General features: G+C 36.0%; 1 protein-coding gene across 1 annotated transcript in view; it reads left to right on the top strand.

Moving 5' to 3' along the window:
* Positions 1-26,362, top strand: part of MCPH1 (microcephalin 1) — a 137,789-nt gene extending 111,427 nt beyond the window's left edge. The window contains exons 13-14 of the mRNA XM_059832862.1: positions 24,106-24,343; positions 26,307-26,362. Coding sequence (XP_059688845.1) covers positions 24,106-24,343; positions 26,307-26,362 — 294 coding nt within the window. The remainder of the gene's footprint in view (positions 1-24,105; positions 24,344-26,306) is intronic.
* The last annotated feature ends 1,381 nt before the right edge of the window (positions 26,363-27,743 follow it).

Raw genomic sequence — 27,743 nt, 5'->3', positions numbered from 1 at the left:
GATGGGACAGGAGAAAGATTACCTGCATACTGATACTAAGTTTAGGGCTCCTTTGAGCTTGGACTCCTTGCCTCCATATGACCATCTAGTGAAACTCCTATTGCCATGTAAATATTAACATAAGTACCTCACTGGCTGAGTAACAGTCTGTTCTTTATCTCTCCAAATAAATAATTTGCTGGAAAGATAATCCTCCATCTCCAGTGGAATGTGTACAAAAGATCAAATCTCTTATGAGTATCCTATTATTAAAATGGTATATTTTCTTCCAAACTCAAACCAATTAGAAAGTCCTCTTACTGGTCTTTATCTAAATCTGAATTATTACTTGAGTAGTTTCACTACACACAGAAAATTCAAATCTTTTAAAATCTTTATTTTGTTCCACTAGAAATACATGTAAATGAAATTTGGAGACTGTCATTGGTGATGTCTGTATTGTTTGAACGTGAATCCCCGTTCAGGCTAGCCACAGCCAAACTGACATATTTACAAATCCTATCAAATCATTCAATCTGAGCATACTAGCTTCATTTTAAACTTGATTATAGAAGGTCTTGCTTGTAGTTGTATGTTCTCACTTGATTTTTAAGTCAATATCTTCATTCAAATCCATGATCAAATTCTATTTTAAATAACTAATAAGGCTTCACCTTTAGTGTTAAATGATATATTATCAGTTGTCACTGCTTCGGCTGTAGCCTGAGGGATGTTATTAATAGCAATGATGTCCAGTGAATAGCATTTTTCTTGAATATAAATAACTTTATATCTAATTCATCAAATTAATGATCAGCTGATGTTATTCTACTAATTTCTGCCTTCCTTTGCTTGTTCACCCACTCAAGTATCATTTTTAAGAACAAAAATGCATATATTAAAGTTAAAATATTTACTAGATGATGCTATGAGAATTAGAAGAATATCTCCTAACTTGGCCAGCTTAGAATATTTTCCTCTTCTATGAATTAAGATTGTATCCGTGTGTAGGGTGTCAAGGAGGCCGCCTTTGATTAAATACAAAGATCAGGTCACCCAAGGCTTCCTTGTACAGTCAGAGAGATTTCTCTCTTGATCAGAAGGGGACTCTTGAGTAACCAGCTGAGATGAAAGCACATGAAGTTAGGTGAAATGAATGTCATGAAGCTCACTAGACAGTGCAAATGTGCGCTTCATGCTTATTATAAAAATCTCATTGCTGTAAGCTGCATGGGAAGGACAGGAGCCTTTTCCAAACCACTTTTATGCAGAAGGTAATGAGAACTGAGGATAAACCCACCTGATTTCTTGTCTTTTGCTAAAAGTTCTAGTTTGACTTAATGAAAGAAGTGATGGTTGTTCCAGTTTTCAGATGTGTCTCAACTTAAAAGTGATGTTATTAGTATAATATCAGTATTTTTTAATTTTATTACAATTTTCGGACTATGATATCCTAACTTTATTGGTTTGACTCTCATCCTTTTCAGTAATGGATTCAATTGGACTACGACTTGATTAAAAAACAGTCCACCAAGAAATTGGGTCTAAATAGATTATTAATCTGGAAAGAGAATTCTTCTATGCTGTAGGCACATTTTTCAAGGTTAAGAGCACTAAATAAATATCAGTTTAAATGTTTAAGCAGTGCTTTTTGTGGAACCCCATTGCAGCCCTCCCTTATAGATGGTGAGGAAGAACGGGCTAGCAAGGGACTGAGTTTTCAGCCACCTGTGAAGTATTCCAGGCAGGACTACAGCAGGCAGGGAAACCATTAGGAGTCGTGGCCTAAGCTTTGTTTTAATTTTACACCAAGTATAAAGAAATATTTTCTGAGGCTAAGATCTATGAGGCTGTAGAAAAGCCTCTCATGAGAAGCAGTGGAATCCCTGTTGCATGAGTAATTTAATATAGATGGGCAAAACACTGAAATATGTAAAGGAAAATCCTGTACTGGCAGCAGTAAGTATTAAATGGCCTAATAAGCTTTTTCATCTCTTAATTTCTCTCATTAAACCTCATCACTTTGCTGAAAGAAAGAAATATGTTTATGTTGGACTTCCATGTGAAAAGTGCTTATAGAAAAAAATCCCTCTTCAGATGATAAAAATATAATTAATACATTTGAAATAATTCTTGCATTTTCTCACAGCCATGAAATTAAACCTGTCAGCCGCAAGCTAATATTAGTGCCTGAAAACTGCTAAACACAATTATTGCAATATAATGCAGCAGTGGTTTTAATATTGGAAATTATTATGGGTCTAGATTTCATTGCAACGTTGGAACAACTTCATTTTATATTATTAGTTCTACCAGTGACATGCAAAAGAATATAGTTAATCCTATTACTAAAAGCATCAGAGTGAGACTGTGCCTCATAGACTATTATTGCCCACATGCAAACCTGCTTGGCTAACTGAGAAGTTTGCAACCAGACAAATTATTCTCAACTATCAATAGCTTAATTGCTACTTTTGTTTTCAGATTTTTTTTTAAATAATACTTATTTAAACATGTTTACAATGCGTAACTTAAAAAATGCACTTCGTAGACATCATCAACATAACAAGCCACAAAGTTTACATCAAAATCAGACTGCTCTTGGTTTTTAATCACTTGAGACAGATTTCGTTTCTGACTGTTAAAACCTCTGTTTTGGAACATTTATTCTATGTGAAGCAGGCTCCTTTGTATTCATATATTTTACCTCGCTGGTTCTACAATAGGGTGGAGAAAATCGGCACTCACCTACCTCTTACATAACTCTGCTTGCCCACAATTTTAGACTGCAGTACACCCAATAAAGAAAAATAACACATACTTTTAAGATAGCAATTTCAATAAACTGATAGCCTGGAGGACTAAGAAAAAAAGTGATGCTCTAAGGGCAAACTGTGGGCCTCTCATTTAGAAGGCTTTTCTAGTGTCAGTCAGAACCTTTTTCTGACATGTCTAGCATGCACAATGATCAGAGGTTGCTGAAGTAAACAAAATGTGGGTCTGTTCTCCATTATTATAATTTGCAGATACCCTGTGTCTGCTCAAAGAGGATGGCCCAAGGCTTTAAAAACTGTTAATGACAGGAACAGTGGCCAAGAACTGTCTTTATTTGAAATACAAGTGTATTTTAAAAGTAAACCAGAACGTGTGAATCCTCAACCAGTTGCCATTTGCATTACATTTACACAGTGAGGATTTTTTTTAAAGATACAGATTTCTCAGCAAACATTCACTGGACTAGTTAAACAATTGGAAGTATTTTCAAGAGGTGTCACCACTGGTTAAAATATTGGCTTTCATGGCTGGTCCAAATGAGATTCAGGCTTTACAGTAAGTGGAACTTGGTTTCCTGTCATTGATTTCTCAATGTTCATAAATTCATTAAATGCTCATTCATCAAATTCCATCTCTTTGCTGGCTCTTCCATGTCAAAATGAGGCATCTGTTTCCAAAAAATGAAGTGGCAGATGGTTTAGTAAGTATTGCCCCATATTATAGCTTGTGGAATGAAGTAATTTTAATGAACAGAAGACAAACAGAAATGAAGGTATTCAGCATCAGAAATAAGGGAGAGAAGATTTCTTATCTTGTCTTTTTTCTTTTTTTTAGTTAATCTTCTTTTATAAAAGTAGAGTTGTGAGTCCTAAATACTAAATGTTGACATTCAGGACAGTTTGGGACTGTGTAACAGCTCTGCACATGGATATCAAATACACTGTAGTTGGTACTGCATCTGCTGTACATGCAGGTTTTATCCATGAATGCACTGTGTCCTTTTTCCAGTTTACTAGGCATCTGAAAAACAGCCTGGTTTCTATGAAAATATGTGGAAAGCCATGCCCCATATGCTTTTCATATGAGACACAAGACTTGACTGTAATACAGGACATCCCCTGTTATGTGGGACATCTGCCAAGCCCAGCAGAAAGAAAAGATACAGGCAAGAGAACAAAACCAGAGCAATAAATGATTACTAAATCCTTATTCTCTTTTTAATGTTTATATTCTGCTCTGGTCTCAGCTGTTATTGTCCACTTTTAACAACGTCTCTGAGCTGGAATAGTCATATATTCTGTACTTTCTAGTTTATTGAATGCTCTATGGTATAAAACTTAAAAATGTTTAATGTTCATAAGTGAACAACACTCAGATTTTCAAAGGTAATATGTGATACAGGCTTCAGGTCTTCCAAAAATCCTAGTGTCCCTTTGCACCTTTAGGTAACAATGTGGACCTCTGATCCATAAACACGGATAAGCATCACAGCCTTTTAATGCTCATGTGCATGAGTACTTCAGGTTATATTTGAAAGCTGAATTGCATCTATTATAAATTTTCTCAACAGTTTTTGGGTAAAAAACAAATGTTACCTTGTTTTGGGGCACACCAGCATTGCCAGTGCTTATGTTACTCAGCCGTTTTGGTCTGTTACAACCTGGATTGTGAACTAATTAGATTGAGAAAAAATGACAGTTTAAATTTAGGGAAAAGAATTCTTTTCCTCATGGTTACAGAAGCATGAAAATGTTACCCTGCAAAATGGCAATAGAAGGTGGCCAATAAATAAAAAATATAATTTTTTTTTTAGCATGATTTTGGAAGCCAGAATCCTGATTTCTGGGTAGTTCAGTCAGCAGTCCTGGACATGTAAATCCCACGGAAAGTCTCATTGTAAGACCTTTCTTTCATATTTCCAAAGTCAGTCATGTAAAAACTGGTAATATTCTACAGATTTTACTTTGCTTTTGAGAGTTTTTTCTTGTATCTATTTATATGTCTAATACTGTTGAGCCAGTCTTTATTGGCATGTATGTGTTTATTATACCTAATGAGAAGCAAGTCGTCTCAGTACCTTTGATACTGTTGAAAACTTCAAATTAATATTGGAATTGGGTGTCCTGCCTACAGGAGCACAATACGATCCACAGTTGCATACACGTTTCACTTACTAAAACTTACTGCAGTGGCTGCAGGTAGAAATCGTATAATGTGCAAGTTAGTGCATATGGAGTTTTTTCTAAGCACTTCAACTCCCAGTCTCACAGAAGGAATCCTAGGAAATATTTACCTTCATTTATCATGTCTTCAGTGTTAAGTATGTTAATAAAGATGGCAGAAACCACCTACCCGGCATCGTCTCATTTTGAATACCAAGTGAAAGAAGGTGCTACCAGGCCATCGCTTTCTGCAAGTCATATGCTGCTTCTCTGTCTCATATTCTACTGCTGTTAGTTTGTCTGTGTTACGTCTGTGAAACTTGGAATAATCCCTATATTTGTTTGATACATTGCTACAGACAGAAAGAAAGGAACTTTTATATATTCAGGATGAGAATGCAAATGACTATTTTTATTTAATAAAGACAGATTGTTGAGCCTGGCACTAATTTTATCCTTTATTACCAGTGAAGACATGAGAACTTGAAGTACATCCTGCCTCCATACCAGGGAAATTGGCTCAAACTGGAAGGAGGAAGACATAGCATAGTTTTTTGTGGACTGTGTCCTTTAAATGTTAGTTTACAAAGGCATTCTGAGTCAAAAGGCCAATTTTATCCAAAAGATGTTTTTTAAGACATACGTAGCATATTCAGACAGAACAGCCAAGACGAAACAGTTTCAGAAACCTGTTGGACTTTATGGATGCACCTGATTATTGCTCAGGAGCCCATTCTGGGAAGGATGCCCACCTACCTGTGTGGCTTCTGGCTGATGTACTTGATTTATGCACTGGAGCACATGATCATGTCCCATAAGGATTTACAAAGAGCACGTGACACCGCAACTAGCTGCTAAAAAGACCTCTGTTTTAGCTACATAGATAATTCTCCAGGATAAAAATCAGTGTCTGTAATTCCTTTTTACCACTTTGTAGTCCCTGGTTACAGCACAATGGACTAGTAGATCTCACTAATAAGATCCTGATGCCTTGCTACACTTTGGTCACAAAAGCTTTTCATCGGTTACTTTGCTTGTAGTTTTAATATATGCCACCAGTTTCCTCTCTGCATTTGACTGGTTTGGACTAACATGGAAATGAAAAATGAATGAATGTAAATTTTTTGCTAAACAAAGGCGCTAAGTGTTGACAGGATGGCTGATTCCAGCCCAGAATTTTCTCTGCATATAAACATAGAATACATTTCATAAACCAAAACTGCAGTTTTTGTTTGTTTGCTTTTGGGTTTCGTTCCAAGTTTCTTGAGAGGACATGATCCTTAAATGAGAAGAAACACTAGGATGTGTTTCCATAAACTTCTGTGGCAAATACTGTGATAACAAGGCACCAGAAGAGCAAGCAAAACCTGGAGTAAGGAAGCTGAGATTAATGTACAGTTATTAAAAAGAACAGAGCTGGGCCCAGTCTTCTTTGCAGCCAATATTCGTTGCTGGGAAGAAATAGAGGTTTATCTTGTTCTGTTGATATAGTTTTGGTAGATTTCTGACTTGCTATAATTGTAACACATTCTACTTTTAGATTATTGTCTGAACTGTAGCCTTGCACTTCTAGAAAATCAGCATTTGGAGAAGCTGTGTTATCATATAAAAACACAATCAAAGTTTTATTTTGGTCTTTTTTCCACGGTAGCAGAAGTCTGGTTAAGTTTATGTGCCTTTGTCTTTTTTTTCTCTGCTTGTGATGTTACACTGTGATTGTGTTTGCCTGTATGATTCATTACAAGCTTGCTGGCAGATGGTCACGTACACTTTGCAAGAGTGCTTGATGCTAATAATAATCAGCTTTTAGCTTTTATATTTTTTTTTTCCTAGACTAAGTAGTGTATTTTATCCTAAAGCCTAGAAAATCATGGTTGTTTTCAGTCACTGACATCTAAATACTTTTATCCTTCAGTAAAAAGGGTTTCTCTGTACATGCCCAGCATTTCATGGGTGAAAGTTAAATTGCATGTATGGATGGCAGCGACAGAAGAATTAGTGTTCCGTCTTTCTTACATGAACAGTGTGGAAGAATAAGTGTTTCATGAAACCAGTATGTGCTAGAAAACCTCCTGGCCCCTGCAAATGAATGATTTTTTCTTGCTTAAGCCATTGGAGCCCCACAGGAGCTATATAACTAAAGCTTCAGAAATCCTGCTTTGTCTCACTTGATCCCCACACTTGTTATGATAGAAGGAAATCATTTATGTATATTTTATTGCATAACAGTAAATCAAGCTTATATGTAATGTTTATCTGTAATGGTTAAAATGCTGTCAGTCTAAAATACATTCCGTTTATTTAAATGGTGCAATTGTAAAGAACTTCTATATAGCGCAGTAAAATATGTATTTCAAGTAAAGTTGTTTTATAAGAGGCAAAATGTGTTGAATTATGTGCTCTTATCATTATAATACGACAAAGACACATTTCATGTTTTTTTAATACCAAGACTAACATGTATTTAACAGTTCTAGATGGAATAGCTGAAGAAGCCACAATATGGTGGAACTTTGTGGGGACTGTTTATAGCTATCTTTATGTTGGAAAAGGAAAATTTCTAGTCTAGTGGTTTTAGTGGAGACAGCTGTTGAGATGCTCTTGTTGGCTTTTGTTTATCATAATTGTAGTACACTATATCCAGGCAATAAAATCAGTTATAAATCTGAGTCCCTCATAACACAATGTCATGCAGTGGTTCCAGCAAAAGTGAATCTTAGTCATTTAATTAAAGTTCCCTTATTTTTAATAAATTCCTTGCTCTGTTTCTTCACTTACTCGTAAGCAAAAGGATGTATTGCAACTCTACGTATGTTCTTGTAAGAGCATATGACACTAAAGTCCATGACAAGGTCTTTACAGTGTAGGATCATGGCCTACAGACTTGATAAGATTTTTTTTCTGAATGCAATTCTCCGTTACAGGGCCAAGAAAGTCTTATTCACCTCCTGAGAGCATTAGAAAGTACATTTTACCTGATACAGCTCCTCTTTTCAGACTCTTTCATAAGTGTGTCTAAGGTACGGTCTTAACTGCTGTATTCTGTCCTCCAAAATTGAGGCTAAAGTAATTTGAAGAAAATGCTACATGAACCTGTGCCAAATTCTGTCTTGCTAGTCTTAGTTTCACTGATATAAAAATTGTAGTAAGCTCCTTTGATTCCTAACTCCCACACCTTTGCTCCAACCACACCAAAAAAATTCATCAATTTTAAAATGTATTCATAAGATAGTTGCAGAAACAGTTCACCTGATTTATTTTGCATTGGTTTTGATTTATTGTGCTTGTGAGTATATGTATGTATATACAGACATACTTCTGTTCTTGTTCCTACTATTTTGTGACTTATTATGTGTTGATGAGATTCTGTTGTAGACCTTGAAGGCTTTTTCAAAGACAAGAAGTTCCATTGTCATGTTTTTATTACAATGATTTATGTCTTGTGTATTGATGTTATTTATCAGAACTATTTAAAAGATCATCTAAATTCATAATTTTTAAAAACACTGTTATTTAATATTTGCCTAAGGTTGGTCCCAGAGGCGGCAATCAAAAAAGGGCCTCACTTTGCTGGTCAGTATGTTATTATTATAAAGGTAGTATTTCTTCATTGTTCTCCACTGCACATAAAACTGGACTTTACATCTTAACATATTGTACAAATCCAAAGCAAATGATAGTGTCTGCCTCAGGGACCTTTTGATCTACAGAAGCACATTTCCATCCAGTTTTTTCCCCATCTGGCTGAAAGGTCACACTTTACCTATATTCCATCTTTCCAAATTTATTTGTGGCCCGGAGGCTTTATCAACTTCTTTTCAAGTGGAAGACTCTGGCAATAGTTGACATGAGGGACTTTTACCTGTGGAGCTGATTCCAGGCTGCCTGATTCTGCTGACCTTCAATAGTCTTTGCTGCATGGCATGACTATTTTTAAGCTATTGTAGAAAGAGAGGTTTAACGGGAGTATGTTTGCCTGAGGGAGCGGAGTTTTATGGGTAGTCTGAACAGGGTGGAATTGTGTTGGCTGTTTTAACAGTAACTGCTAATTAGTATCTTTTAAACTAATACATTTTGGACAATCCAGGGAAAAAAATGTAAAAATTCTGTTTAATACTAACTTCCTAGAATCAAAGGAAATAAACATTTAGTAATCAGATTAAAAGGGTCCTCGCTAGCATGTTAAAACTGAAAAAAACTTGTCCTAAAACTTTAGTGGTCTACCAAAAATTTTGCCTAGCCTCAGAGATTCCTGCCTGAATTGATGTAAGTTTTAAGTGCCTGAAAGAGCTGCAGTTTCAACACAAAGCGAAGTCAAATTTTACAGGGTTTATTGAGTATTATTATTGACATTCCGGGTTTAGTCTAACATGAAGGAGGTAAACAATGATGATGTTGATTAAGAAGTTTTGCACAAAATTTTGTCATGTGAAATTATATAGTTGAGTTGATTGTGGCTTAGAAGAAAAGCTATAAAATAGGAATGGCATGAATAATTGAAAGCTCTGTTTGTCCCATCCCATTGATTTTTCACTGTGGCTCAGCACATGCTTATAAAACAAAAGATGTGCCTTCCTGAAGCAGTAGCATAGTGTGATCCCATCATATTCTCTGTGCTGTGTGATTGTGCTGGTTGCTGCTTACTTATGTAGGAGATGCCTGAAGGAGATACATTGGTTCATCTGACATGCAATTAGACAATGTTTTTTCTTCGGTTTTTCTGTTTTTTCTGGAGGTTGATGAGATCATTTCTCAAATTCAGGATTTTTTCAGGATTAACTGGACTATTTCTATTTTCGTGCTGTCTTTGGAGGATGTTGCAGACGTGGTAGTGGCTATTTCTGTGATCAGAAGTCTTCAGCATCCTCTACTGGCTTCAACCATTTATAGTGCGTGTTTCTTCTACTGCATTCCAGATTTGTCTAGAACACAACCCTGAGCAGCCAAATGGGGTTTTAACTGCATTTGCCTGACAACTTACCTCTGGATTACAAGCAAAAGAAGCAGTGCTCTCCACAAAGATATAATGTGCACATGAACACCTTTTAGCGATAGTTACTTTACTTATCCAAAATTACATTTGTCTGATTAATTATAATCAGACAAATAATAATCTAATTAATTATAACTCCTGTTATAATGTCATTTTAAGTTTGAACTTCTGCCTTGGTGAATCAGCACTTTCAGTTCTGAGGTTAAATAAATTTAGGAAAGAAACCACATATGTTGTAATATATAGGCTGTGTTGTACTTAACCAGACAATTATGTTATGTTGTGTTTGCAGGTCTGGTGTTTAACTTTTCATGGGAAGTCGTCTTTCTCATGGTAAATTGCAAATGAAGTAATCTAAACATTAGCAAAAACTGTGAAAATTAAGGCAAGAGGGCATGGCAAAGGATTCTTACTACTTTGATCTTACAGATCATGCTGAGGAAAACACAGGATTTCTGTTTTAAAAAAAAAACATTTTCAAATGATATGTTAAAGGACCTAGCAAGTTATAATAACAGGTGAATTTTGCTGGACAGAACAGTGTACTTCAAGTATTCTGGTGTTCTAAAAATGATTTTGAATCACTTCACACAGATGGTATTATGTTTGTATGCCATTAGTGAATTGATTATTACTTTTAACAGCTTTCATGAGACACTATTAGTGAAAACCCTGTTACCTGTGTTTCATCTCAGAGAACTGCATGCCACAGTTAAGTGCACTTCAAAAGCCAAATTAAACTGAATGAACGAAGTAAGCAGTAAGGATGTTCTCGTGAGCATTCATTCTTACCATGATGAATGATGCTTGTTTTTCTCTTCTCTTTAATTAGAATGTTTCTACATTTGCCAAAGAAAATGTTGGAATGCAGACAAAAACTGAAATTATAGGAACAGGGCTTGATGTAATAGCTTATTTGTAAAGGAAACACAACTTGTTTGGTATTTTATTGAAACAGGAAGTTCAGAACCTCAGTACACACAAGCACAACAAATTCTCAGGTGCTAGTTGAGTCATCTGTTGTTGGAAGTAGTCTCATAGAAGGCTTCCCCTTGATTTAGTTTTAATCTTCAATTAACAAAGGGAAGGAAATTACATACAGATTTAGTTTTAGATTATGTGCAAAGTTCTCTGCTGCTTTTTAGCTGTCACCCTGATGTGCATGCTTTGTGAGTATATCATGTTGGCACAACCGGAATGTGTCTGAGTGAATATATTCAGCTTTTAATGAGCATAAGAAACCTAATGTATTTATTTCATTTATGAAATAATGTAAAGCTTGCTTAATCGAAATACTCTGATTTTTCCTCCTTCTAGTCGTCTCATACCTGATTTCAGCTTTACTGCAAACTGTAGATGTAATCATGGGTGATAAGGTGATAATTGATAAAACTACTGGTTTTAGTATGGGATTATTTATTTTTTAATCGTCATGTTTGTTTGTAATAACAGGTCTGTTATACAGCAGAGAAGAGCATGACAATACCATGTAGTTTTGTTTAGCTGTAAAATCTTGAAAAGGCACTTGGGAGTTTGTGTGTATATCTTCTCTGTAGAAGACTTAGCTTTTCCCTTCCTTCAAGGTCTGTATGACACTGGCCTTCTTTGAATGAGAGGGATTTTATTGAATTCCCTCCAAATCCCATCACTACTGTTCCTCTGTTTAACCCCAGGAGTACTCCAGAGTTGTGCAGTGAGTTCTCCTTTCCTTCATCAACAGTCTGAGCAAGGATGGCTTTGTAGCTCTCCCAGCACTGGTCCATGGCATAAGGATAAGTGCATTAGCGCTTTAATCAATAATGCCATTTTAAGAAAAAATTCCATGGGTAGCATTAGAACTCTCATGTCAGCTCCTAAATTTTAAAGTTAATATGATTTTAAAATAAAAATAGACACATGATCCAGTGAGTGTGCAGCTAGCCCTTATGCAGGGCTAGCTAGATTAGATTCTTTTTCCCCATCCTCTGAGTAGTGTATATACTTTAGTATAGTACATACGCATACAAGCAGTACCTTCTGTTACATCATGGTAGTTTGTATTATTATAGGGCTAAAGCTGTATTCCTGATATGCGCACCTTATTCCCACTGATTTTAGTGGGAATTCTGGATTGGGACAGAGCCAGAGATGGTAAATATTTATTTACACACTTTTACTAGAAAACTAGTGTATAGGAGAGGAGTTATTGAGCATTTGCATTTTATCTAAGCTATCCAGTTGTTTGACTAGAAAATAACCAGTAATTTTGCTTGAAGACCATGACTCTTTCTGTGCTTCAGAGTATTTATCCTGCATCTAAGCTCAAATACTAGTTGCTCGTATTTTATATACAGTACTTGCTGAGTATCCTTTGGTTTTCAAATTGCAACTGCTTGCTTATGCAATGACAACCTCTTGAAAAGGCCTTCTGCTCTCACTAAAGCACTTCAGATAAAATCCAGATAGACTAAAAAGTAGTAGCCTCTCTGTCCTGTATCATTCTTAGATGAAGAGCGGTAGGAATATAGGAAAGGAACTCAGAAAGCAGGACAGGGTCAGCAGTTTGACCCTACAAACTTTGCCCAGCTAGCATGAGAAGTCGCTGAAAGTCCGCTACCATAATAAGTCTGCCTAGTTCTCTGTATTTAACCATGTCATAGCTGGCGAGCTCAAATGTAAAACAAAACTAAATTCCGTATGGAATTTATAATAATATTTCTTTATTAAAAAAGTTTTTTAAAAGATTACCGTTACATTTGCAGTAAGCAGAAGTGGACTTCTCTGTAAATCAGTGATTCACTTTTCAGTGAGTCTTCCTGCCACTTTAGATTTGCACTTTAATGGCTTCCCCTCTAGAGTCACACTTTTATTTTATCTTCATTGAGATAGTTCCTGCAAGACCAAATGCAAATATCAGATAAGTCAAATGAATATTGCTCTGTTATCTTTGTCACTAAAAAAAATTAAATTAGAAATAAGTGATAGAAAAGAAAAAAGTGAAAAAGTTATCACATGTTGAAATCCCAAATGCATTTGAAATCCTAATCAGGAGTAAGATTATATTCTAAATAAGACATGTTCTAAATCGGCTTCTTACTCGCAGCAACAACTGAGATCCAATGCTAGACTTTTGTTTTCCTCCAGCATTTGATAAGGTTACGGACACAGTACCTACTTTGCCTCCTGTAGACTCTTGAGAAGAAAGCAGTGAGGTAATATGCTGCAAATGTGTTTGGTGTATTAGCTCACAAGCTGATAAGCGTCAACTCCTCAAAACAGATACTGGAATCAGTTTTTTTTAGAAGGGTGTCATTTGGTACCATGCACAACTTATCATTGTGGCTTGTGAATTATTTTTTCACTTTATTAAAATAAACCCTTTTCAAATGTTTATCATTAACTTGAAAAATGTGCTCATTTGAAAAAAAAAAAGAAAGAAAGAAGAAGAAGAGCAAAGAGAATAAGTTTAGTGTCAGGTACTCTGCCTTTACCCTACCAACTTTCATAGCTTTAAAATTACTCTGTATTCACAACATAAATCGTGCTCCCTCTATTCACAACATAAATCGTGCTCCCTCAGCTATAGAGAAGACCATCCCAGCTTGCTGTCACAATATAGTCAAAGTTCTTTCTTCTGTAATCTTATATTCTTGACATGCTAAAAAGTACAAGAGTTCATGAAAAGAATCTTCAAATGGAAAATGTTAATCATGTCCTTTGTTTAGCACCTATGAAGACAGCAGTGCCCTCAAAGAAACTTTTCTTGAGTAATTGTAATTTAAAAACATGATTGATAAAAAGCACCTGGTCAAATATTTAAACACCTGGGCGTTTTTTTGCTGTGTGTGCTGGCAGCTCCACTTACTACTCTTAGGGCTGGAGGATTAAATGTCTTTGCTTTCCATACTTCCTCTGGGATCTTTTCTTCCAATTTGTGACATAGATTAAGTGAATAAGAGATGTTATTACACATAAATTAGTATTGCTGCCAAGGAGTACTAATCAGGGAAACTGTAGACCAGAGATGATTGTGATAGTAGTTCTATCAGGAGGTTCTGAAAGCAACCTGAACCTGGTCTAGTTTGGCAGTTGGCAGCATTCCACAGCAGTGGCATCCAGTTGTGTGAATGCCAGGTAATCTCTTTGAGTGGGTTTTTCAGTAGATCTCAGACAGTCTTAAAGACTTTTCTCTGTTGAATATCAATGTAATTTCAACTGACCCTTTAGTTCATATTTTAAAAGCCAAGTATTCCCTGCTAATTATCGTAGCAGTGCATGTGTTTCACTGTAAGTACAGAGGTTTGCATGTAACTTCTGAATGCAACTCCCTGGATTTCTGCTGTGCTCAGTCATTACCATGCATCTTTTTTAAACAATTTCAGAAAAAAACAGCTTTTAATTATACATCACTTTTTCATTAATACGTGGTCTGTCATGTTGTAATACATTGGGTGCTGAACAGAAGCATTCTATATTTTTGATGATGAGGGAATACTTTTACGCTGCCCTACTTAAACGGTACATTTTTCCTCTGTTGATACAAAAAAAAATCAAAAGAACAAAGCAACTTTGAAAAAAAGTAATTTGCTGATGGCTGTTTTTTTAAAGCCAAGTCCATTTTATTTGTCTCACTGCAGCATATCAGAAAAAGATTGAGAAAAGTCAATCCTAAGAAATTTGAAGGAAAACGAACTCACTGTGTTCAAGCTTTGACATATTTCATAAAGCTGTTGAAAACCAAACCATGAAAGCCAGATTTATGAGCTTTTTAAAAGTTATTTGTAGATTCCCAAGACGATTGTGTTCCCATCACTTACTGTAGCCTTTAAAACTCAAATGACGCTTAAAAATATTCATGTTTGGCACACACTGAGTTACTGCTGGGCGTTGCAATGGCATTCAGCTAAAACTGAAGAGTAGAGACAAGAATGTACTCTGCCTTCAGTTAAATCATTTCAGTCTGTTGAGGTAGAGCAAAAGGACTCACATATTCATATTTCAGAGATAAAACTAGGAAATATTTTTCCTGTTAAGATTACTTGTATTGTGGGTTAATACAACTGTTTGGGGAACGAGCCTTTTGGGAGCATCTGTGTAACCCTTCACATTTGCCAGGCTTTTCCTTTCAACAAGATCACTCACTTTGTTATTACTGGAATAGAAAACTCTTTTATTTATCAAAGCATTATTCATCTGCACTTTGCCAGGTATAGCAAATCTGTTGACAGCACTGGATTTATCATTTACTGTTAAAGGCAAATGGAAGGATTCCCCATGTCCCTAAGCCAGCAAAACAAATGTCATTCTTGAAGCTCGCTGCACAATATCCTGTGTTGATTAAAAAAGAAAGTTGGACTGTCCAAAATGATTCCAAGTATAAGGTAGTTAAAATGAGCTTATAATTTTTAATGTGTTTTATGCAAATACTAGGCTTCCATGCCTTGCATCTTCATTATGTGTTGTATTTAGCCACGGGGAATATCAAGTTGTTTTACCTGAACTGCAGCACGTTATTAGCTTGTGGAATTTCTGTTTCAGTGCAGCCTTTCATCGTGAAGTATACTTAGCCGGAAACGTATTATTTCAGTCTGTGTAAATGCAGATGTGTTTACTCCCATATGATTAACATTGCTATTTACTTCATTAATACTTCATTCCTTAAGCTACTCTGCTGAAATTAATGACCTATTCATAGATTACTTACTGGTCTCATGCAATAGGTACTAGCCTATTTAAAAAAAACAATTGGCCTTATGTGGGTTGGGGGAGTTCAGTAAGCCTAGAGGATACTATATGAAATATGGGTAAATGTTTGCCATATGAGGGGATAAATGCCAAGATGCAACTTATGTTCCTCCTTCCTGTTGCCATGTGAGAATGAACTGAGATAACAATAAGGGCAAGTCGCAACTGTTACTAAAAAAATAGGCTAAATTTAGTTGAGGTCATTATTTTTGTGGAGGTAAAAATTCAGTTTGAAAGAAGCATCTCATATCTATATAAGTACCCCATTACATCGGCCAGAAGTGACTCCATGCTCACTTGTGCCTGTGTCTATAAGCCAGTAATACAGATGAATGGAAAGGGATCTGCAGAGTGCATGAGCTAGTGCCGAGAGCACCTTGCGCACAACACGTGCTTCAGGGCTCTGGGCTCGTTCCAGTCTGCTCCCCTGAACTGAGCACATCTTCTGACTGTATTTCATCCAAATGAGGTACAGTCTGGGCCCTTGATGGCTGCTCCATAGTGGGAACTAAAAGTACACTCAATAAGAATGACCAAGAGATTAGTTTCAAAAGTGCACTAAACTAAGCCAGTAAGAATGTGAGTAACTTTTTTGCTGAAAGTCTTGTGAGGATATATCCAGCAAGAATAGATCTTTGTCAGCTGTGAGGAAAAACATGTCCCTGTATATTATTTTATATGTATTACATACCTTCTCACTTTCACCCTTCTGAATTTCCGCCCCATCCCGCTGAGGGGGGAGCAAGCGGCTGTGTGGTGCGTAGCTGCCTAGCAGGGCTAAACCGCGACAGACTAGAATTAAAATAACCTTGAGAGATATAAGGAATGATCACAAATAAGTATGATGGAGTTCAGCAAGGACAAGTGCAAAGGAGGGAGAAATAATCACCTGCAGACTGACAACGCAATATTTCTTCCAAAAGAGCAACCGAGTATTTTAGAGGATCCGGACCAATGTATGTCACCTATGTCATAGTCCGATAGAAGAAGCAGGCATATGAGGATGTGCTAACAGGAATGCTATGCATAAGATACATGAATTGCTTGCAGTGTGCAGAGCAGTGGTGGGGTCTGAGCTGGACTACTGTGTCTAGCTTTGGGCATTGCACTTCAGGAAAGATGTGGATCCATTGGAGAGAATCCAGGGGAGAATAACAAAATGATCAGAGGTCTGCAAAATATGACCCATGAGCAAAGACTGAAAGAACTGTGTTTGTTTAGTCTAGAGAAGAGACGACTGACGAGAGACATGATAACTGTCTTCAAATATTTTAAAGGTTGTTGCAAGTAGGAAGAGAAGAAATTGTTCTCCATGTCCCTTGGCACTAGGACAAGAAGTAATGGGCTGAAAATGCAGCAGAGGCAATTTAGGTTATATTATTAAGAAAAGCTTTTCTAACTGTGAGAGAAGATAAGCATTGGACTAGATTGTGTATGGAGGTGGAGAATTTCTGTCTTTGAATTTTACTGGCATTCTTGGGGGCTTGTCACATTGTAGTATATGTAACCCTCATGGTATGCCAGTGATGCAGGGCTCAGAGTCGTATGTGCCACACTCGTATACCGCTTCAGAGTGACGCATGGCACAGTGCTGCTTTATTGATATTCGGGTGAGGAAAACACCTCCCGATTATAATTGGTAATTATTTGCAGAATTTTGACATAAATTTGCAATTGCAATTTGCAGTCTTATCACTGCCTGGTAGTCACTTGAGTTTAATTCTCTTGAAATAAGACAAAACCAAGGATGGACAAGTTCTTCAGGTATTTCTGAAGCAAGGTTTAAATTTCTAAACCTGAAAAATCCTTCCTTTAGTAGCTAATCTGTAATGAAAGGATTTTTTTGAATTTCAAAAAGAATTAGTTTGTGTTGAAACCAAATGCAAATGTATTTCATTCAGAATCATTTTGAAGTTATAAACAAAAAATTATAGTAAAGTGACCACATCTTAAAATCTTAGCGGAGTGTTTTTAAGTGATATATATTGGAAATACAGCTCCTTGATTTAGAAGTCATACTTATCCTCAGAAGGGAAAAGACTTATTGTTTTACCCTAATTTGTTTTTATTAATCTATAGTTGATAATGTTGATATTACATAGTATTTAAAAATAGTTCTACCTCTGGAAAACAAGGAAATTAAACTAAAAATAAGTGAATTTGTTATCTTTTTTCCTGCAAAAATTTGCTATGCCGGAAAAAATGGTTCAAACATCTTCCAGTATAATTTTGAATATCCGCCAAACAGTAGATTTATTTGCCAAATATTTTCATACAGTATTCCCACTGGGACTCAGTCTTTTAGAGAATAAATTGGTGAAATTAACTTTTCTTATCAGTCTATGGGATTTGAGAGAAGCAAGGTTGCCTGCCAACATGCAGTGGAAAGAAACAATATCAACTGAATTGTCTGGATTCAAGCATTCTTCCCTTCGCCCTCGTCTTGGCCAGGAAACACTTACATGAAGGACTATACAGAGGAGGGGAAGAAACTGTGTTTTGAAGAATTTTCCAGAAAATATAGTCCTGACTGTATGCCATTTCTCCTTTTTTTACTTCCCTTTTTATTTTTCAAGACCAGACATTGAAGGTTTCTTTTTTTCTGGACCAAATTTTCCACTCTATGTCCTTCCACTCCTGGCTCCCAGCCCAGTGCACCAGTCGTCTGCTACCGCACAAACGTATACCAAGTTTGCCTGTACGTAATCTTTGTTAGTGTGCATGTGCTGGGGTGCTGATGTAGCCTTATCAATCATTCAAAATGTCCGTTCTCACTTCTGTCTGTCTGAAGGCTTATGTGTCTCTAATTTGACAGAAAGGGAGCTTCTATTTTAGCCAAAATATATTGATAACCAATGAGAAAGTGTTGTTTCAATAAATATTCAGAAACAAGGATGCAATATGTGTAAATAATTCACATGAATGTTGCAACTTGAGTTTTGTTCTGAGAATGAAAAACATCGCTGCAATAACGAATGCATTTCATGCCAAAGAGCAGAATAAGGTTCTGGGTGCTGTTGAGATAATAGTATGGTAGTACAGCTTGAACCAGTTGGGGTCCTGCATCCATGTGATGTTCCATTAACTTAGATAAGATTCTTCAAAGCTGAGGATCTATTTCTTCATGAAACAGCTTGCTGAAGGAAGTTGTGTCCAGCTCTTAACATGCTCTTTTATACTGGAGAGCACCAATTTATTTATCTGGTACAGCATTTCAATGTAATTTTTAAAGCATTTAGTGAATACTATTTCAAGCTTAGTATTCTCAATGTGTTAAAAAATATCAGCAAACTGCTAAAATAAATTATAAGAAATCAAACTAAAATGATGAGCTTTTAATTTAAGTAGAAAATATGTCACACATTGTTCCTACAAAAATAGAGTTGCTGTTTGGTTAGTTGCTTCTATTCTCTTATTAAACCTGATATTTGGAAAGATGAAAAAGAGAGCATTTCTTCTTTGTCCTGCAGGAGTACTGCATTGTTAACACAAACTTCCTTGATCCCTGTAGGGTCCTGCAGATTCTGCAAATTCCTCACTGCAGGATAACTGTACTTCCAGAAGTCTTCAGGCTGCAATACACTCCTCTTTATCAGAAGCAGGCTGATGCTCCACTTGTGTGGATGTATGTGAGCCCTTGATCTTTACATGTACATGGGGTTCCACATATGTGTTTTTCTTTTAAATTTTTAGTAAATGACGGACTGTCTGAAAACGCATATAACCATGCAAGTGTAATGCTTCCTAACAGCGCTGTAGCTTTGAGTGCGTTCTTCACAAGGTCTTTGTACAGAATTACAGTAACTGAAAATGTAAGCATTACTTGGCCAGTATATTTATCCATACTGAAATTGTATGAATACTACAATCTTAGAGCTTAATATTTCCCCAGCAACATCACCCAACTATATTAAATGAATATGTTATTTTATGTGTCACTTTCTGTTAAGTTTGTATATTACCAAACCATAAAGTCTCGTTTTTTGGTTTTGTCAATTTTATGGTTTTCTGTCATTTAATAGTTGCAGAGTGGTGAACTAATCCATAAGACTTCAACAGTCAGATCCTTTTCATCTTAGTGAAAATGAGCGATTCCTCATCAACTTCAAATGAAATAATACTTGGTCTTTGGATAGATATAAACCATAAAATATACAATCTTCTCTCTTCAAACTTAGGTCTGCAATTTTATCTTCTGCTGTTTGCATTTAATAAAACATATTTATTATTTTTGCAAGTAACAGTACCCAAGATATAATTACAGCTTTCCATAAGTTCAGTAAATGCTTCATTAAAAATAGCCTTTTCAAACAGGTGTTGGTAAGGTTTTCAATCCTATATTAAATGGTCAAATAGTAATGATAAAATAAATCATAAGTTTATTTTTGCAGATTTATTTATCTCTGGTGAATAACTGAAATTAAGCATAAAGATTTACCATAATGCATATATTGATCGTGTAATGCATGCACAAATTTTCAGGCGTATCATTATTACAGATGCTACATTGTATAAATTTTTGAAGCTAGTACTTCACATTTTCATTTCTATCCTACAAATGCAATTTCTATTAATTGTAATAAATCATAACTATAGTCTCCATTTAGTTTTTGTGAACTTTTACTATTCTAATAGCGTTTTAGACTGGAAATTTCTTCATGTGCTATTTTCTGGAAGTACACTGAAAATTGTGTGCTGTATATAGGATATTAGCAGTTTCAATGCTGAAAAAATTCCAAGTACATCCAGAAGAATTATTTTCTTATATTTTCTATTATTTCATTAATTAATTCAGGTATCCATTCAGAGATAATACCTTTGTGGGACTTGATGGCTATCTCCTCAGCCTCATGAAAAGATCACACCCTTGGACTTTTATGGGGTTATGTGTTTGTTCCCGCACCGCACCCAGCAGGAGCTATTTTCATAAAATTATAGGCAAAGCTGCAAAGTTTTGGGGTTTTTATAACATATGCTCTTTGGCTTGTGGGAATTGAAAATCCCACAGGATTTTCAGGAGAGACAATAGTTGGTGAAATGTTTTCTGTGTTGTTTTTTTTTTTATAATGAAGAAAGGCTCCGTTTCTTTATCATATATTCTCCTTAAGTTTTACTTCTGTCAAGAGTGATTTTCTTTTCCTTTCAAAACTTAGGTTCAAACAAACATCTAAACTAATGGTACGTTTATGAGAAATGTATACATACAAGAAGCATTCATTCGTTCATCCAGCTAGTGGAAGAATGAGGTTAACACTTAGAATCTTACCAAAAAGAGTAAATAGATGCTTTTATAACACTTTGGTTTTCTGTCCCTCTGCTAACAAATACAATTAGAAAGGAAAATTGGTGCTGTCTGTTATAATAGGGTCTGACACAACTGTAACCGTAACTACCGACTGATACATACACAATTTGTGGAAATAGTCACTTTTGGGGTCTGATATTTTCCCAGGCTTGGTCTCTGCTGAGGAATTATTCATTTATTTGTAAAAGCTTATGCGAAATGTGTATGGTTTCAAAGGCCTGGGAGCACCCCTGGAGTGCCGCGAAGGCTTTGATGTTGCAAAGGCAGCTGAGTCAATTCAGGGGTAAGAGCTGGATTGTGCCCTCTCATCCCACCGCCAAACCCTGTGTGGTCAGCTAGCTGCCTTTTCAGCAACTGAGTAGTGGTGTTTCTTTCAGGTTAGCAGGCCAGAAAGCAAAGTTAACTTTTCAGACTCCTCTGAGCTCTGAACACAAATGCTATGATTTTTCCCTAGCTCTAAGACCTGTGCGTGGACCCAGTGTGCTTGAGCAAATCCAAGCACAGTCTGTCAGGAAAGCTGTGGTGGTGGTGATCCAGATGAAGGAAACGTAAAGATGATGTTCTGTGCGGAAGCTTTCCTTTGACAATGGCACTAAGATGTACTGTGTTCTTACCATGTCCTCCTCTCAAATGCACTGATAATACACACAGCTGGAATTTTAAAGGAAATTTAAGAAAACCCTCTCTATAGCATGTCAGCATTTCACTTTCCTGGGTTCCTTTAATATGTACTAAATGTACAGAACAAAGCATGCTATTTGTGGACATCAGGCTAGGAGGGTGCTCAAAATTTGGATTTCCTGATTTGATGGTTAGCTGCGTACACATTTGCTTTTAATATTAATTTAATCCAACAGTTCTTTCTATACAAAGATGTATGGTATGAATAAGCTTTCATTAGAGTGGCAGCAAATAAATCCTTTCAAGGGAAACGTTTGAGGAAGTGGGATACAATTAGCCCTTTTAAATCATATTCCCTAAAATATGTGGAATAGCAGACTGCAACAATTTATCTTTGGTGTCTTCTATCTAACACAAGTCCTATTGCATTTTCAAGATAACAGCTTCTCAATCCTAGTAATTTTCATCTTTAAAATCTTAAGAGTTCCAGGTTGACAAAAACAGTGTAACTTCCATCTTTTCAAGTTAAATCTGGTTTATTTTAGATAAACTGGCATTAAAGTCTCTTGGTAATTGTCTTCCATCTGTCAGTTGCAGCTGATTTGTCCCAATAAACAATTCCAGAGAGCTCTGTGTCAGATCAACTAAGATGGCATTGCATCTGTCATGAGGCTGTCCTGAGGCTGATGTGAAGGGATTTTTATTTGTCACTATAGTGCAATCTTTAATTTGTTGGCCTTGCTTACCACAAGCAGTTCTGTAGTTTCATAACTGTGCAGTTTTTTAATTCATTAAAATGAATGATTGCAGTCCTAGTAATACCAAAATCACAACACTGCTCTGTACATCAGAGATTGCAACGTGTTTTATGTATGTTCTTGAGCTAGTCCCATTTTAAGACACTGATTGTGGCCTCAAAGCCTCACAAGACCCGTCAGCAAGTGATACTCTTAGCAAATTCCAAATTCAATACCATATATTAAAACCGTACAATGATTAGTTTTCTGTATTTCATGACATCAAGATGCCCAGCAGGCAGATATTCATCGAAGGGCATTCTGCTCAGAAGGAGGTAGGCAGCACCTTACCAAGTCCAAAACCAGATCTTCTGCACATGTGTAAAGTATCGTGTGCCAACTTATGTACAGGAAGGACCATCAGATACATTCACTGAGCTTGGGTCCTCCAAAATCTGCAATATAACTCTGCTTTGATACTGTGATCAACAGAACTATTTAGCAGCTGTTTGACTTGCATGAGACAGGATTAGGTGCCATGTCATTCATAAACCTAAGTTCACAGAAAAATAGAAAATAAAGGGTATTTCTTGCATTGTGCTTGAGTCTTTTTGGCCTGCTTCATCCATAGCAGTCACTGTCTTTATAACTTGCTAATTCAGAATGCAAAGAATCAACTTCATGTTATTCTCAAGAGAGCAGCCAAGGAATTAACAATCAGAGAAAGCTGAATTATTTATTGATGGAGGAGATCTCAAAATTCAGACCAGATATATAAAGAGCAACCTTTCCTCTATGTAATGTGCTTGTGTTGATCATCTGTATGAAAATCTCCAAGCATCACATAATATGAAACATTTATTTTTGTTCTCATCTTACTATTAACTCCAGTCTCATTATAAATTTTCCAAACCTTGACAAAAGATACAGAATCAGATATGTTACATACATTAATTTGGCAGGTCAATGGCAACCTTGCGCTAAGAAATACAAGCTTGCTTTTTTTTTTTATTTTAGTATGAAAACTTTATATTGCATACCATGGTGTGTGCACTTGTTGTATGCACTGCTTTTATCCATGTTATAGCTAAAGGAGATAGCTTTAATTGCTGAACTACTGTCCTGCCTGGTATATACAGGGAAGAAAATTTGCCTTATATAGATCAAGAAGGTTTTTATTATAATGATCAAGTGTTACAGGCGGCACAGCATTCACAAAGGACTTCTTTTTTTGTTTTTGTGGAGACAAAAGTTTACATGAAATGGTTTGCTCTGAGTTCTGGTACATTTCTGTCACTTCATACATCTGAGACAAAATGCAGTTCATATCTGTGGAGCACAGGAGGGGAAAAGAGGTCCTAAAGTAGTTTAAACTCTGAATTAGATATGTTTGTAAAGCTCCCTGATACAACTGATGAGCACTATATATTGTAAAGGCTTTCACAGTTTGTATTTGTGCTGCAAGACAATAATTATTTATAATATCCTTTAATATTTCTATGTGATGGCCAATGTTATAAATGTAAAAATGTAAGATTATGGTGAAAAATAATATTGTCAAGTGCTTTAAGAAGTTTTATGGGTAAACCCTCTAACGAAATAGTTCTCGGGTTTGGGAACTGTATTTATCAAGTATAGCAAATTATTCGTATAGTTTACCCAAGAGTTTCTGATACACCTGAAAAAGTAAGGTTCATACTCATAAACTGTAATTCTTTTTTTCTGAATTAACAAAGACAAGGATTAGTTTTATTTCAAGTGGAAATGCAACACGTTGGTTAATTAATTTCCTTGTTTCTTCAAATACAGATCCGCAGACTTCAGCGTCACCTATCAACAGGAAAACACCAGCAGAATCTCTTTTCAAACCAACCTGTCATGTTTGTATCTCCTACCAGTCAGCCACCCTGCAAAAAGCTAACTGAACTTATACAGCTGTCAGGAGGGAAAATCTGTAAAGCCTTACATCAGGCAAAAATCTGTATAGGAAAAAACCCAGGAAAGAAGTACCAGGAAATAAAATGTTTATCAGAAAAATGGGTATTAGGTAAGACACTAAATTTCAACTTATACAAAATGTTGTGGAATGTGTCTTCAAAAATTGACTGTAAATAGTTCACTAAACTAAGGTTATGGAGGGAAGAAAATGGAACAGACTGATATAGTTAGGTTTTCAGAGAGGTTGCCTCCATGGTGAGGACTTTCTCTTACAACTAAGACTGCTTTATGACAGTCCTGGTACCCACCATTGTAATTTTACCAAAGATTTTCAAATTTATCTTTCGTATGATTGTTTCACTTAGAGCAAACTAAATTATGGGGAAACCCCCATAAGTTAATTGCTTTTCAAAAAGGCATGTATTTCAATTTTAGATGCAGTAAGAAAGATTTTTAACTGGTATAAACTGGCAGTACTGAAATATGGTAATTGGCACCTTCTGATAATCCATCCTGAATTATATATTGTGCATCTGAAAGACTATTTTCTTCAGTCTCTATTTCACTTGCAAAAAGTTTCTTTTTAAAATCTGCTGTTAAGTTTCTAAGACTTGTTAGTCCATTGCTTTTCCGTTATGGACACCACAGTTCTAAGAGCAACCTGTTTGCAGGGAATCAGATGTAAAACTGCAATATCCTCACCCTCAAAGAAAAGCTTTTCATAATCTATTTAGGATTCACAGCTTCCAACCTGACACTCTTTCTTCTTCAGACAAGATAAGGGTATTTTCCAAAAAGGGACCTTTTGCATACTAGAAAAAATAAAATTAAATTTTCATCATACACTATGTCAGACTCATCTAGATAGTGCCTCACTCAGACTCTAGCAATAAATGTACTACATGAATTGATGTCATATAAGACTAGCCAAGAAAGTCCTGATCTCTTGACCGTTAATGCTATCAGATCATAATGACTTAAAACCTGAAAGAAAATACCACTAAAGAAGAAAGGAAAAGTGAGCCATAAGACAAAAATATGAATCTAAATGCAAATGTTATTTGATACTTTCTTAAAGTATAAAATTGTGAAGATTTGAGAGAGAGGCATAAGAAGAAGGCACTGTTTATTGTGCCTTTCTCTGGCTTCAAAGTGACCAGATGAGGAAACCAGAGGTTTGTGCAAGACTAAAAATATGATGTAGTAAAGTAAACACAAAAGTTTCACATAGTAGTACTCCAGTCATAAATTCCAGATGAACAAAGGTAATGTTCTAAAGCGGCATGCAACTCACGTGGCATGTCCCACTCTTTTACTGGTCTCATGGAGTTCTGCCTCACCCCAGGTCCAGTTTCTCATGAGCTACCTGCAGCTGGATAGGCCACGCTCAGCCCATCAGTGGGCTGAAGGAATTGCATCTCCGCCTGCTAATGAAAAAGGGCTCTGAATTCTTTGTGCCCTTTACAAATGTCTCGGTTCTCTTTGGCAGTCTGATGGTGCCTTTTCTAATTGTTACGGCCTGCTCATGAGGCACAGTTACGCAAGCTCTGGCTAATGGATTTTAAATGATGAATCATCAAAACTCGGAATAAAGAAGTATTTCTGTATGATACTTTAAAGGAAGGATACATGCCTTTGAAGCTCAGCCCCTTTCTCACCAACTGTTTACATAATAGTATGAATAGTGTCACCTACAAATTGCCATCTTAACCAAATAAATCAAATCAGATCTGAAGTTTTGTCTAATCTTTGACACTTCACTGTTGCAGTCCAGTTGGTTTGTGGCTACCTGCTTTCTGCTCTTAAAACTGACTGCCAATTTATTCACTCAAGGCTGACCACAATAAAAAGCATATACGTAGATAATGCAGCACCTTTTTTAAGCTTAAATAAATGATAAGTTCTTGTGGTATTATCATTTGACTGCTTTTTTTTTAGGTTCCTTCTCTCTCTAGGTTCTCAGCTCCACCAAACTGTTTTATACCAGAAATTGCTCTGAAGTACATTGTTGCTTTATAACCTGTTTCTTGTGCATTTTATCTTAAATAATCCTGTTTTTTTATTTCTTTTAGATTCAATCACTCAGCATACACTATGTCCCATGGAAAACTACATTTTTCAGCTGTGAGCTAACTCAAGAGCTTCCATATGGTTGTAAGGAAACAAGCCTAGTTTGGATTCAATAAAAAAAAACAAAAACAAAAAAAAAAAAACAAAAAAAAAAAAAAAAAAAAAAAAAAAAAAAACCAAAAAAAACTGTGAATAAAATTTCTAAGAAAACACAAGTTACATATTTATAAATACAGGGAAATGTTTTCTTCGTTTTTATGACTCATATAAGTGTTCATCTTGTGAAATCTTTAGGTTTTTATAATAAAGTACTTCCCTAATAAAAGTCGTCTTGCTTTTATTTATCTGTTGAAGACCTTTTGGACCTAAAAGTTGAATGAATCATTATTCACTGGGAGGAACTGGAAAGGTATTTTCTGATCTCCAAGCAAAGTTGATCATGTTACAGTGCAATTAAAAGATGTGCATGCAGTGTGGGTGAGCGTGCCTGACCTAGCTCTTGTGTAGTCAGCAGGAGCTGTGCTACCAATACAGATGTATGGATTCTGTAGGGTCCTCTATTCCGACTGCCTCTGCGGACAGCTGAAGGCCCATGTTGCCACATCTTCATGACCATTGATAATTACATTTCTTTGGTAAAAGGATGAGGTTGCCCATCATGCTCAACTCACACCTGCTGGTGTAAACTTGCACTTCTAAATTGCGTTTTCAAAAGTAATTGAAACTAATGTTTATTTCAATACCTTTAATTGAATTTCAAACTGTGTCTACCTTACGTCCAGGCTGAAACCACAAACAGTTACTGATCCTGAGTAAAATTAATTAAGGCAACACATCATTAAAGTGCTAAAATCAGTTGAAAATGGAACATATCATTAAATCCTTTAGGTATGCTCGGAAAATGTCTGCAAATGCCTTAAGTGTTAAATTCCTCTTCAACCTGTGGGTTTGTTTTTAGTAGGTACAAAGTAAGACTTGTATGTAAAGTATGTTGTGTAACACTTGCTTATCTACAAATGTACAACCTCCTTTAAATATTTGCAAGGTCCATCAAAATGATATGTCATCACCATAGAGAATAATGTATTATCAAGTAACTTCATGGCGGCTCGTAACTCACACCTTCCAAACTCAGTCCTCCCCTCAGAGTACTGTCATAAGGCAGGAAACCCTGTACTAAAAATAATTATTCCAAGTTAACGTTACGGAACAATCAAGGTACAATGGTTTATAAATGTTGCCATTCGATTGCATTGTTCTAACTTCTTGAGCTTTTTAAGGGATTTGGATGTACAATTTCTGTAAACTTGAGGGTGGCAGGCTTCTTCAGGTACAAACGGCATTTGTATAGCTGCTCTGTAAAATGTTAAACATAATTCTTAATGGAAAAGCTCCAAGTTATGATTATTGTATGGAAAATTAAACTGACTTTATTTTCA

Source organism: Gavia stellata, chromosome 2 (genome assembly GCF_030936135.1).
Source record: "Gavia stellata isolate bGavSte3 chromosome 2, bGavSte3.hap2, whole genome shotgun sequence".
NCBI classification, from domain to species: domain Eukaryota; kingdom Metazoa; phylum Chordata; class Aves; order Gaviiformes; family Gaviidae; genus Gavia; species Gavia stellata.
This window is presented reverse-complemented; position numbering and strand designations above follow the sequence as displayed.